Source organism: Salvelinus namaycush, chromosome 3 (genome assembly GCF_016432855.1).
Source record: "Salvelinus namaycush isolate Seneca chromosome 3, SaNama_1.0, whole genome shotgun sequence".
Classification (NCBI taxonomy): Eukaryota; Metazoa; Chordata; class Actinopteri; order Salmoniformes; family Salmonidae; genus Salvelinus; species Salvelinus namaycush.
The window spans coordinates 74,175,433-74,188,405 of NC_052309.1; the positions used below are offsets into that span (position 1 = coordinate 74,175,433).

General features: G+C 45.2%; 1 protein-coding gene across 1 annotated transcript in view; it reads left to right on the forward strand.

The window, feature by feature from the left end:
* Positions 1-6,015: 6,015 nt before the first annotated feature.
* LOC120044580 (glutamate receptor ionotropic, NMDA 2B-like) overlaps positions 6,016-12,973 on the forward strand; it is a 53,034-nt gene continuing 46,076 nt past the window's right edge. Inside the window, exon 1 of the mRNA XM_038989243.1 lies at positions 6,016-6,591. Within this exon, the coding sequence (XP_038845171.1) occupies positions 6,016-6,591 (576 nt within the window). The remainder of the gene's footprint in view (positions 6,592-12,973) is intronic.

Below are 12,973 nucleotides of genomic sequence, written 5' to 3' on the forward strand. Positions count from 1 at the left end.
CAATTTCTTGCATATTGCACATATTATGAAAATCCAATCCTTCTCCACCTGAAAACAGATTAAGATACAAACTTCATGGCTTCTTTTGGAGAAAATGTTTGGGTCTTAGACACAATTTCTCAGTACTGCAGTACAAGTTCCGGGCAAAGATTGTAACGACTGTCTTCGGGTGAAAGAGAGGAGGACCAAGATGCAGCGTGAATATCATCCATATTTAATGGGAAATACTTAAACACCGAACAAAACAACAAACCGACAAAAAAGGACCGAAGACGATACAGTCCCGTAACGTGAACACTAAACACTGGTACACTGGAACAGGAACAATCACCCACAAACAAACAGTGAAAACAGGCTACCTTAATATGGTTCCCAATCAGAGACAATGACAAACACCTGCCTCTGATTGAGAACCATATTAGGCCAAACAACAAACCCAACATAGAAACACAAAACATAGAATGCCCACCCAGCTCACGTCCTGACCAACTAAACAAAGACTAAACAAAGGAAATAAGGTCAGGAACGTGACAAAGATAGTGTATAAATACACGGGTCATAAACAGTTTAGAGGTGTTGTTGTCCTCCGCACTCTCCTAAATATCAAAGCAGGCAATAAAAATGACATATTGTATTTGTTCTCAGTATTCATGCAAATATCCCGACTGTCAGGCCTGACACATAATGAGAAGAGAGAGGGATTTGCACTCCAACATCCTCTCTTTTGAAATAGACACCATTATACACTCAATGACTCTCGGTAAACATGTGAATGTATGCCTGGCTGTGTATGGTAATGAGGGGGCTGTGAGTGGCTGCTGCAGAACATCACGTCCAGGCCTCAGGTTCAAATAGACCCCCCTCTTCCTCCCCAGCAGCCAGCTAAAGGCCATGCGTGTCCTTTTCCACTAGAGCCAACATAGTTCACTCCTCTCAGCGGTTTGGCCCTGTGTTCTAGGGGCCAGCTCATCCCCTCAGGGACCTGATAGTACATGCTGCTGTCACAGACAAACCTCACCTTTTAGATAATACTGGAAGTCAATATTCCCCTGCATTGTATACTTTGCCCAATATCACTTGTGTTGTGACTGTAGAAAGCAAATGCGCATTAATTATAAAGGAAAGCTTTTGATCGCTTCTCCGTATTATGAATTTCCAGGAAACACAACAGCACGGCCCTATGTGTGTGTGTGTGTGTGTGTGTGTACGAGAAAGAGAGATAGAAAGTGAGAGAGCGCACTGTGCTACTGTTATTTTGTGTGTACGGCTGTCTTTTGCCAGTGTGATGGCACTCTATTACAGTACCAGTCAAAAGTTTGGACACACCTACTCATTCAAGGGTTTTTCTTTATTTGTACTATTTTCTACATTGTAGAATAACAGTAAAGACATCAAAACTATGAAATAACACATACTGTATGGTAGTAACCAAAAAAAGTGTTAAACAAATCAAAATCTATTTTATATTTGAGTCTCTTCAAAGTAGCCACCCTTTCCCTTGATGACAGCTTTGCAAACTCTTGGCATTCTCTCAACCAACTTCATGAGGTAGTCACTTGGAATGCATGTCAATTAACAGGTGTGCCTTGTTAAAAGTTAATTTGTGGAATTTCTTTCCTTCTTAATGAATTTGAGCCAATCAGTTGTGTTGTGACAAGGTAGGGGTGGTATACAGAAGATAGCCCTATTTGGTAAAATACCAGGTCCATATTATGGCAAGAACAGGTCAAATAAGCAAAGAGAAATGACAGTCCTTCATTACTTTAAGACATGAAGGTCAGTCAATACGGAACATTTCAAGAACTTTGAAGCGTGGAGGAGGACGTGGGATGATGTGGGGGTGCTCTGCTGGTGACACTGTCAGTGATTTATTTAGAATTTGAGGCACACTTAACCAGCATGGCTACCACAGCATTCTGCAGAGATACGCCATCCCATCTGATTTGTGCTTAGTGGGACTATCATTGGTTTTTCAGTAGGACAATGACCCAAAACACAACTCCAGGCTGTGTAAGGGCGTTTTGACCAAGGAGAGTGATGGAGCGCTGCATCAGATGACCTGGCCTCCACAATCACTCGACCTCAACCCAATTGAGGTGGTTTGGGATGAGTTGGACCGCAGAGTGACGGAAAGGCAGCCAACAAGTGCTCAGCATATGTGGGAACTCCTTCAAGACTGTTGGAAAAGCATTCCTCATGAAGCTTGTTGAGAGAATGCCAAGAGTGTGCAAAGCTGTCATCAAGGCAAGAATGGCTACTTTGAAGAATCTAAAATCTAAAATAGATGTTGATTTTTTTAACACTTTTTTGGTTTCTATATGATTCCATATGTGTTATTTTATTGTTTTGATGTCTTCACTATTATTCTACAATGTAGAAAATAGTAAAAATAAAGAAAAACCCTTGAGTGAGTAGGTGTGTCCAAACTTTTGACTGGTACTGTATGTCAGTGCGTAAACGTGAATGCCGTCTAATATCTGGGCTATTTTGACAAGGCATGCTCGCCAGCACCACCCCGGCCCCGTGCTAGTTGTAATTGTGTGATTTATGGCTGACGAAGGCGTCCAATTACAGAGCCATAATATCCACGTCATGCCTCATATCCCAACAGTGTCTCTACATCAGTTGAGCCATGTTAGCCCAAGCTTTCATTAATGACAATTACACTTTTTATAGTCCATTTAGTCCCACTTATTACCTGGGGTTTTTCAGGGAGGTAACCACCAGTAGCAGTCGGCAGACATTCCTAATTAGTCAGTCGTTTGGATGCAGTGTTGGGTGGGGTTTTAGTCACATGGGCCGAGCGCTGCAGAGTTTAGCCCCTAGGCTGGTATCAGTGTGGGAGCCTATCTAGGGGTCCATCGGTGTGTAATAGATATCGCAGTGTGCTTTGGTGCGTTAAATAAACCAAATGGTGCGTGAGACATGTCTTCAGGGCTTGCTGTGGGGTCTTCTCTTAGACTTCTCATTCTGTTATGTGACCAACCTTTGTGTGCTTTAAGTGCCATTCTGGGAATTATAGAACTTCATTCATCATCTGAATGGACATTGTGTATACAGTAAATGTGTAATATGTGCCTGTGTGTGTGTGTTGGTGTGTAAAATGTGTCTATGTTAATTTGCCCATGAAAAGAATCGGTGTGTAAAATGGACCCGTTGCAAGGGTGCATTGATTGCTTATCAGAGGGGAATGGGCTGTGTGTGTGTGTGTGTGTGTGTGTGTGTGTGTGTGTGTGTGTGTGTGTGTGTGTGTGTGTGTGTGTGTGTGTGTGTGTGTGTGTGTGTGTGTGTGTGTGTGTGTGTGTGTGTGTGTGTGTGTGTGTGTGCGCGTGTATATATCTCTGTGTCCATCAACAGTGTGTGGAGAAGCCTATGCTAATTGTTGCCATGGAAACTGAGTGCTGCTAGAGAAGTACAGATTCAAAGGGAGCATCTCCCCCTCTCTCTTTCTTCCTTTTCCTCCCCCTCTCTCTCCCATCCCTCTTTCTTTTCTCAGTCTATCTGCTGCCATTCCCCTCTTCCTTTCCCCTCATTCATTCAGTCTCCTCTTCCCTCTCACTTGCTTTCCATCAAGGCCCACTCCAGCTGACAATCCTCCCTCTCTTACTCTTTCTCTCACCTCCTTCATTCTCTCTCCATGAATCTCTTTCTCTCTCTTGGTGTCCCTCCACCTCCTCATATGCCTTACTTTTAGCAGATTGTCTGTATTTCTATTCTCTCTTTTCCTCTGTCGCTCTTCTCTGTCCCTCCCTCCCTCCCCTGCTTCCTCTCCCTCTCTCTTTAGAGGAGTGTACAATTGGCAATTAACACAGGGACCTGTAATTAGTGCTGACGAACCTCCAGCAATTAGTTATCCTAAAGAAGTATTTTTGTCATCTCTACACACCTCCCCCTTTCATCCCCCAGCCTCTCAATCTCTCCTCTCTCTTTCCCTCTCTATCTTGCTCACTGTCTCGTTCCTATAGGGTTTGTTTGTTCAGGATTTTTCTTTTTACTCCCTCTGCCTTTTAAGATTTTCAATTAGTGACTCCAAAATGACACAAACCAAAACAAACTTTGTAGAGTCATGTAATCATTGCGTGCTATGAATATGGGACAGAGTATTTAACTTTTTACTATTTTAATACACATGTAAGTGAATTTGTCCCAATAATTTTGCTCCCCTAAAATGGGGGGACTATATACATAAAGTGCTGTAAATTCAAAATGAATCACCCGAAAATACCCTAAAATTAAAGCTGACGGTCTGCACTTTAACCCCATCACTATTGTATCATTTCAAATCCAAAGTGCTGGAGTACAGAGCCAAAACAACATAAAATGTCCCAATGCTTTTGGACCTCACTGTATAGTTTTTCAAATAGGATATGTTTAACTACTTTTTCTTCTGACTTTGTGTCATTCTCTCTCTCTTCTTCCTTCCCTCAGTCCCCCCCTGCATCACTGTTAATGAAGGTCTATAAAAAAGAGAGATACAGTATGTGGTCATTTACGTAAAGCGTTGGAGGTAGGTGGATGGAGGGATGGAGAGTAAATGAGTGTTGGGATAAAATAGGACAGAAGAGAGGAGGAGGGGTGAAGATGCGGGGGGGGGGGGGGTATTAAGACTTGTTATTCGCTCGGGGCATCCATCACTCCCTCCCTCAGAATCTGTCCATCTTTCTGTCTGTGTATCAGGGAGCCAGTGTACACTCATCACATCAAGCCAGTTCCTCAGTCAACGTGCATCTGTCTCTCTCTCTGTTTGCTTCTTTCTCATCCTCTCTCCCTCTCTCCTTTGCATTCCCCTCTTTCCTCTTCCCTCCTCCCTCCTCCTCTTGCCTTTTCTCTTTCCTCTCTTCCCTCCCTGTCAGGGATTCAGCCACCCATCCAGCGGGAGAGTTTATGTCATCTATAATAAAGACAATTATCCTGCTTGAAAACACACCTCATGAAATATTGATCAGTATGAGTGTATGTATACCTTGTATTCATGTGTGTGCGTGTTTATGCACTATTGATGTATTGTATGTCATATACAACCTGTCCTAGCTAGGTTTCCATCCAATTGGTGACAGATTTTCATGTGAATATAAAAAGATCAGCATAAAGAAACCAGTGGTGTTTCCAGTGAAATGTACTTTTCGCTTAAGTTTTCATTTACCGAACAAAAATCTAAAGTCCAATGTGTTTCTATGGCATTTTCAACTCTACTGATATTTTTGTCACAAAAACTGTTGTATTAAATAGAAAATGTGTCTACTCTAGTCTTGGCACATGTACTCTAGCCAACAGCTCACAGTTACAGTGAGGGTAGGCTACATGATGAGTTTACTATGGATAAACACCAGTCAAGCGTCAATCATCGTGTCACCAGAATAAGACCCTCGATATTTATTGGAAAAGAGCATCAAGATCACCATGCACTTTCATCACCCTGTGAAGTTCATCATCATTTATTTCATCTGTAGCCTAATAAACGGAATGGTTTCCTGAATCATAGTGGAAGAACCACACACCATATCATCGTGTGAAGTTTACTTCAATGGTTATTATATCAATATTTGCACATAAAGGCGTTTCCACCACCATTTCTTGCATAATTAATTAACAAAAAATGATCTGTCAGCATTTAGAAAATTGTACCGAGAATTCCTGTTTCCATCACAGCTGTAGTGATTTGTTTTATACGGTATCACTTTACTCGCATAAAAACTGTAGATGGAAACATGGTTAGTGATACACTGATTCATGTTATAGGCTCTTGTCAATCCACTTAAGTCAATCAATGTGTATGGGCCACATTGACCTCTCTCTTTCTTTCTCTCTCTCTCTCTCTCTCTCTCTCTCTCTCTCTCTCTCTCTCTCTCTCTCTCTCTCTCTCCCTCTCTCTCTCTCTCTCTCTCTCTCTCTCTCTCTCTCTCTCTCTCTCTCTCTCTCTCTCTCTCTCTCTCTCTCTCTCTCTTTCTCTTTCTCTTTCTCTCTCTCTCTTTCTCTCCTCCCTCCCCCCAGGTATTACATTCCCACTCCTCGATTATGCCTGTCTGCGGCTGCCACAGCCCCTCCCACCCTCAGGAAAGGCGAGCGTCCCCCACACCCCTGCCCCCCCAGGAGGTGAGACGTCCTCCCCGGCGCCGTGCGGCCCTCTCCTCCCTCTCCCTGTCCCTCCTGGGCCTTCTGATGTGCCTGTTCCACCTGCCCCCCGCCTGTCACTCTCGCAGAGACAAGAGCGGGGGCGTGGCCCACTACATCCCCATGGCCCAGCCCCCCCACCACCAGGTGCTGCCCAAGCTGGTGCAGGGTCTCAGCATCGCCGTGGTGCTGGTGGGAAACTCTAGCGAGGTGGCGTTGGCGGGCGCCCGGGAGAAGGACGACTTCCTGCACATGCCGCTGGCGCCCAACGTGGAAGTGCTCACCATGAACGAGACGGACCCCAAGAGCATCATCAAGAGCATCTGTGACCTGATGACAGAGCACTGGCTGCAGGGCGTGGTGTTCGGGGACGACACGGATCAGGAGGCCATAGCCCAGATCCTGGACTTCATCTCTGCACAGACACACATCCCCATCCTGGGGGTCCGCGGTGGCTCCTCCATGATCATGGCTGCCAAGGTACAGTGTGTGTGTTTCTATGTGTACTGTGTGTGTGAGAGAGGGTGATCGAGAGAAAAAAAAGTATGAGAAATGTTTTTATCAGTTAGTCTTGATCCTCTGTATTTCATTGTTGTCTTTAACAATGATCTGTTTACAAATGAAGCGGCGATGGCTTTCTGGTGCAATGTCGTTACCACTATCAGATCAATGCTGGTTCATTCATGGGAAAACAGATGCAGAGGTTTGACAGAGAGCAAGAGGGGTTGTTTCCTTTGAAGAAAACTGGAAAGAGTGGGGAAGTTGGAGACAGGATCAGCGTGGTACGATAGGAGGGAACAGGAAGACAGGGAGAGAAGACGTGCATAGAGAAAGAAAATAATAACTCAAGTAGACTGGCATGAGAGAGAGAGATACAGGAAGCTGTACTGTCACCAGACACACAGTTTTACCTCGGTATGACAGAGTTCCACTAGATCCCTCTATGGCTCATCCCTATGATATTTCTCCCCCACCCCTTTTCATTCTATTCACTTTAACCATGTCTAATGGGATGAAGCAATCTGGTCCTGCTTTATCTTAGCCGGCTGTGATCAGCGTTTGGACCGTGCTGCTGGACTGGACTATTTTTTCTGCAGAATAATCAACTTTTATTCAGCCTGAACAAATACAGCTGTACAAAATGGGCTCCCAGAAACTCCTAGAATTTCAAACAGTCTCCAAAAAAAAGCTGCCGGGAATGAGGCCGTCCGCTGGGCATTCCAACTGACGCCACGTGCTTTCAGCACAACGGGTTCCATTGTGGATAAAACATTATCTCTGCTCACCCTTCCACGTTTGACCCTGCGTCAACAGGGTCCACCAGTAAACATGACCCACTATGACACACTAGGACCACCAGTAAACATGACCCACTATGACACACTAGGACCACCAGTAAACATGACCCACTATGACACACTAGGACCACCAGTAAACATGACCCACTATGACACACTAGGACCACCAGTAAACATGACCCACTATGACACACTAGGACCACCAGTAAACATGACCCACTATGACACACTAGGACCACCAGTAAACATGACCCACTATGACACACTAGGACCACCAGTAAACATGACCCACTATGACACACTAGGACCACCAGTAAACATGACCCACTATGACACACTAGGACCACCAGTAAACATGACCCACTATGACACACTAGGACCACCAGCCAGCCATTCATCCCCCTATATCCCCATTACACCATGGAGGATAGCATTGAACAGTCAAATGACATTTACCCCACACATCGCTATTGACACGTACAACATCCACTGGCCCTGCCCGTTGTGCCACGGCCATACATACGTGTCACTGACCCCATAGTGTATCCTACACACATAGAAATATTTATGATACACCACCCGCCCGTCTTAAACGTGTAAACATGATGTATTTTATTGTTCATAAAGAGGTGGATGGGTTATGCATGCAGACTGAAGGTATAATTCATTAGTGCACGTGCCATCCATGCGCCAGGAGCACAGGCTTGTGCCGCTGCGGCTAAATGGATTTCCCAGGCCGGAAGCCAACACAGGGCCCAGGAGAGAGAAATGGAGCCACATCCAAGGCCATGCTAGTCTCCGTCTCCAAACGGATTTGTGTCTGTTGTTTAATGGGCTGAAACAATATTGGTTGAGAATATGGTAGAACAAGAGCGGGAGAAGGAGAGGGATGGTGAAAGAACAGCCTCTCCTCCTGAGAGAGAATCTGGGGGAAGATGGACAGCAGGTGTGTGGAGAGGACGGCGCTAAAGAAGCTAGCTGCTGGAAACATAGCAGACAGAGTGAGACAGCAGCACAGACTGGAGGCGTGAAGGAGCAAGGAGAGGCCCCGTAGCTGGGAAGAGAAAAGAGAGAGAGACAGAGTGAAGAAGGTAAAATCAAAGGTTGAAGCAGAGAGCTTGAGAAAATGTGGTGTAAGGCTTGGGGAACTAGACTGAACAAAAATATAAACGCAACATTCAACAAGTTCAAGAACTGAGTTACAGTTCATATAAGGAAATTAGTCAATTTAAATAAATTCATTAGGCTCTAATCTATGGATTTCACATGACTGGGCAGGGGCGCAGACATCGGTGGGCCTGGGAGGGCATAGGCCCACCCACTTGGGAGACTGGCACACACACTGGGGAGCCAGGCCCAGCCAATCAGAATGAGGGTTTCCCCACAAAAGGGCTATATAGACAGAAATACTCCTCAGTTTCATCAGCTGGCCAGGTGGCTGGTCTCAGATGATCCTGCAAGTGAAGATGCCGGATGTGGAGGTCCTGGGCTGACGTGGTTACACGTGGTCTGCGGTTGTGAGGCCGGTGGGACGTACTACCAAATTCTCTAAAACGGCGTTGGAGTCGGGCTTATGGTAGAGAAATTAGCATTCAATTCTCTAGCAACAGCTCTGGTGGACGTTCCTGCAGTCAGCATGTCAATTACACGCTCCCTCAGAACTTGAGTCATCTCTGGCATTGTGTTGTGTGACAAAACTGCACATTTTTTCTTGATATGCTACACTTGTCAGGTGGATGGATTATCTCGGCAAAAGAGAAATGCTCACTAACATGGATGTAAACGAATTTGTCCACATCATTTGAGATAAATACGTTTTTATTGCATATGGAAAAATTGTATTTCTTAAAAAAAGAAATAATAATATTTCAGCTAATGAAACATGAGACCAACACTTTACATGTTGTGTTTATATTTTTGTTCAGTATAATAAGCTTTGGAGAATGGACAGAGCGAGATGGGGGAAAGGGAAATGTAAAAGAAGGTCTTTATCTCTCTCTCTCTCTTTCTCTCCCTCTGTCTCTCTCACTGTCGCTCCCTCTTTCTCCCTCTCCCTCTTTCTCCCTCCCTCTTTCTCTCTCTCTCTTTCATACAAGGCCAAATGCCGCTGATGCAGTTGGCAAGGCAACACTTTGCTTACCTATACAGCAGGATCATAAGTGAGACAGAGAGCCGAGGGGAAATAAGATATTTTTTATAGCTGACGTCTGGAGTAGAAAACAGGAAGGGTGCTGAAATAGTGCACAGAGTAGTATCTACAGTGCATTTTGGTGTGGTGTTGTGAAATATACAGTATATATACAGTATCTATATATTTTTTATTGTGAAATTGAAACCAAGGGATAGGTGACGGATAGACGGATGGACCAAAGGCTGGTGTTATAGAGGAACAGAGGGAAGGTGCGACAGCTGGTGGGTCTCCGACAGTGTCACCCAGGAACGAGGGAAAAGATGTGTGAGGCGGAGAGAAGAGAAAGATGGATAGAGGGAAGCTGTACTCACATCTGTATCAATGAATAAGATGGAAGAGAAAGAAGGGTGAGAGATAAGTGAGAGAGGAGCGAGTGCATTATTGCATGACGGAAGGAGAGAGAGATGGAAGGAGAGAAAGAAATAAAGAAAGATGGAAGGTGGGAAGGAAAGAGAGATAGAAAGAGAGAGAATAAGAAAGAAAGATAGAAGGAAAGAGAGATGGAAATAGAGATAGAAGGAGAGAGAGATGGAAAGAAAGATGGAAGGAGAGAAGGAAAGAGAGATGGAAGGTGAGATGGAAGGAAAGAGAGATGGAAATAGAGATAGAAGGAAAGAGAGATGGAAGGTGAGAAGGAAAGAGAGATGGAAGGTGAGAAGGAAAGAGAGATGGAAGGAAAGATAGATGGAAGGAGAGAAGAAAGGAGAGATGGAAGGAAAGATAGATGGAAGGAGAGACCTAAGGAGAGATGGAAGGAGAGAATGAAGGAGAGGAAAGAGGGATGGAAGGATAGATGAAAGGAGAGAAGGAAGGAGAGATGGAAGGTGAGAAGGAAGGATAGATGGAAGGAAGGAGAGATGGAAGGAGATAAGGAAGGAGAGATGGAAGGAGAGATGGAAAGAGAGATGGAAGGATAGATGGAGAGATGGAAGGAGATATGGAAGGTGAGAAGGAAAGAGAGATGGAAGTATGCAGATTGAAGCAGTCTGGGATAGATCATTCTTCCATGGACTAGAGTTGCTGGAACTGTATAATGCTACAGTATCTAGCTTACATACCAAACACTCTATTTAGTGATCATCATTTGCCTATTAATCTAGCACAATGGGTAACATATTGTTTATCTTACCAAAAATGATATCAACTCTTGTGAAGATATTTCTAGCTGTGCTACTTGACAAGTCTTCAAGGTTAACTTGATAGCCTGACAAATAGCTGGTGATGTAGGTTATCACCTTAGAGCATCCTACTGGATGAACAGCAGTTCATCTAGACTACACCAGCCAGCCAGCCAGCCAGCCAGCCAGCCAGCCAGCCAGCCAGCCAGCCAGCCAGCCAGCCAGCCAGCCAGCCAGCCAGCCAGCCAGCCAGCCCAGTCTTCAATACGGAAGAGATCGCATCCTCACCTACAGTGGTCCTGGGATTTAAATATCACAACGTCAGAAATAAATGCAAACAGGAAAGTAACCAAATGACCCCCGAGGAATCTAATCCAACATGACTCACGGTCTCTACACATTTTTTATCAGCACAATCAAACAACAGAAGACGTGGGTGACACCATACATATTTGATTGCACTGCATTGTTTTATATATTATTATACATGTTTTATTTTACTAGGCAAGTCAGTTAAGAACAAATGACTTATTTACAAAGACGGCCTACACCGGCCAAACCCTAACCAGGACGACGTTGGGCCAATTGTGCGCCGCCCTATGGGACTCCCGACCATGGCCAATTGTGATACAGCCTGGAATCGAACCAGGGTCTGTAGTGACACCTCTAGCGCTGCTATGCAGTGCCTTAGACCACTGCACCACTCAGGATCCGATGTATAGACAATGGGAAATAAGAATATTAATGAACCGCTGTTGCGATGCACATTTTCCGTGTGGATTCCAAAAGCACTTTAGCTTCTCACCATTGAGACAGCTTCCACCACCAGGCCATTGAGCAGCTAAACCCTAGCTGTCTACCCGCATACACCTTAAAACCTCTAAAGGATCGGTGGGTCCCCCACAGGACGGTTGAGCTAATGTAGGCTAATGTGATTAGCATGAGCTTGTAAGTAACAAGAACATTTCCCAGGACATAGACATATCTGGTATTGGCAGAAAGCTTAAATTCTTGTTAATCTAACTGCACTGTCCAATTTGCAGAAGCTATTACAGTGAAAGAATACCATGCTATTCTTTGAGGATAGTGCACAGTTAACTTGAAAATGTATTAATGAACCAATTAGGCACATTTGGGCAGTCTTGATACAAAATTTTGAACAGAAATACAATGGTTCATTGGATCAGTCTAAAACTTTGCACATACACTGCTGCCATCTATTGGCCAAAATCAAAATTGCACCTGGGCTGGCATAATACATTATGGCCTTTCTCTTGCATTTCAAAGATGATGGTAAAAATCTATAAAAAAATGCATGTTTTTTTCTTTGTATTATCTTTTACCAGATCTAATGTGTTATATTCTCCTACATTAATTTAGCATTTCCACAAACTTCAAAGTGTTTCCTTTCAAATGGTATCAAGAATCAAGGCAGTTAGATTTGGGTATGTCATTTAGGCGAAAATTGAAAAACAGGGGTGGATCCTTATTATTAAGAGACCTTGTGCATTGATTCTCCCCACACACACACGCACGCACGCACGCACGCACGCACGCACGCACGCACGCACGCACGCACGCACGCACGCACGCACGCACGCACGCACGCACGCACGCACGCACTCACTCACTCACTCACTCACTCACTCACTCACTCACTCACTCACTCACTCACTCACTCACTCACGCACGCACGCACGCACGCACGCACGCACGCACGCACGCACGCACGCACGCACGCACGCACGCACGCACGCACGCACTCACTCACTCACTCACTCACTCACTCACTCACTCACTCACTCACTCACTCACTCACTCACTCACTCACTCACTCCTTCACTCACTCCTTCACTCACTCCTTCACTCACTCCTTCACTCACTCACTCACTCACTCACTCACTCACTCACTCACTCACTCACTCACTCACTCACTCACTCAATCCTTATTATTAAGAGACCTTGTGCATTGATTCTCCCCACACACACGCACGCACGCACGCACGCACGCACGCACGCACGCACGACGCACGCACGCACGCACGCACGCACGCACGCACGCACGCACGCACTCACGCACTCACTCACTCACTCACTCACTCACTCACTCACTCACTCACTCACTCACTCACGCACGCACGCACGCACGCACGCACGCACGCACGCACGCACGCACGCACGCACGCACGCACGCACGCACGCACTCACTCACTCACTCACTCACTCACTCACTCACTCACTCACTCACTCACTCA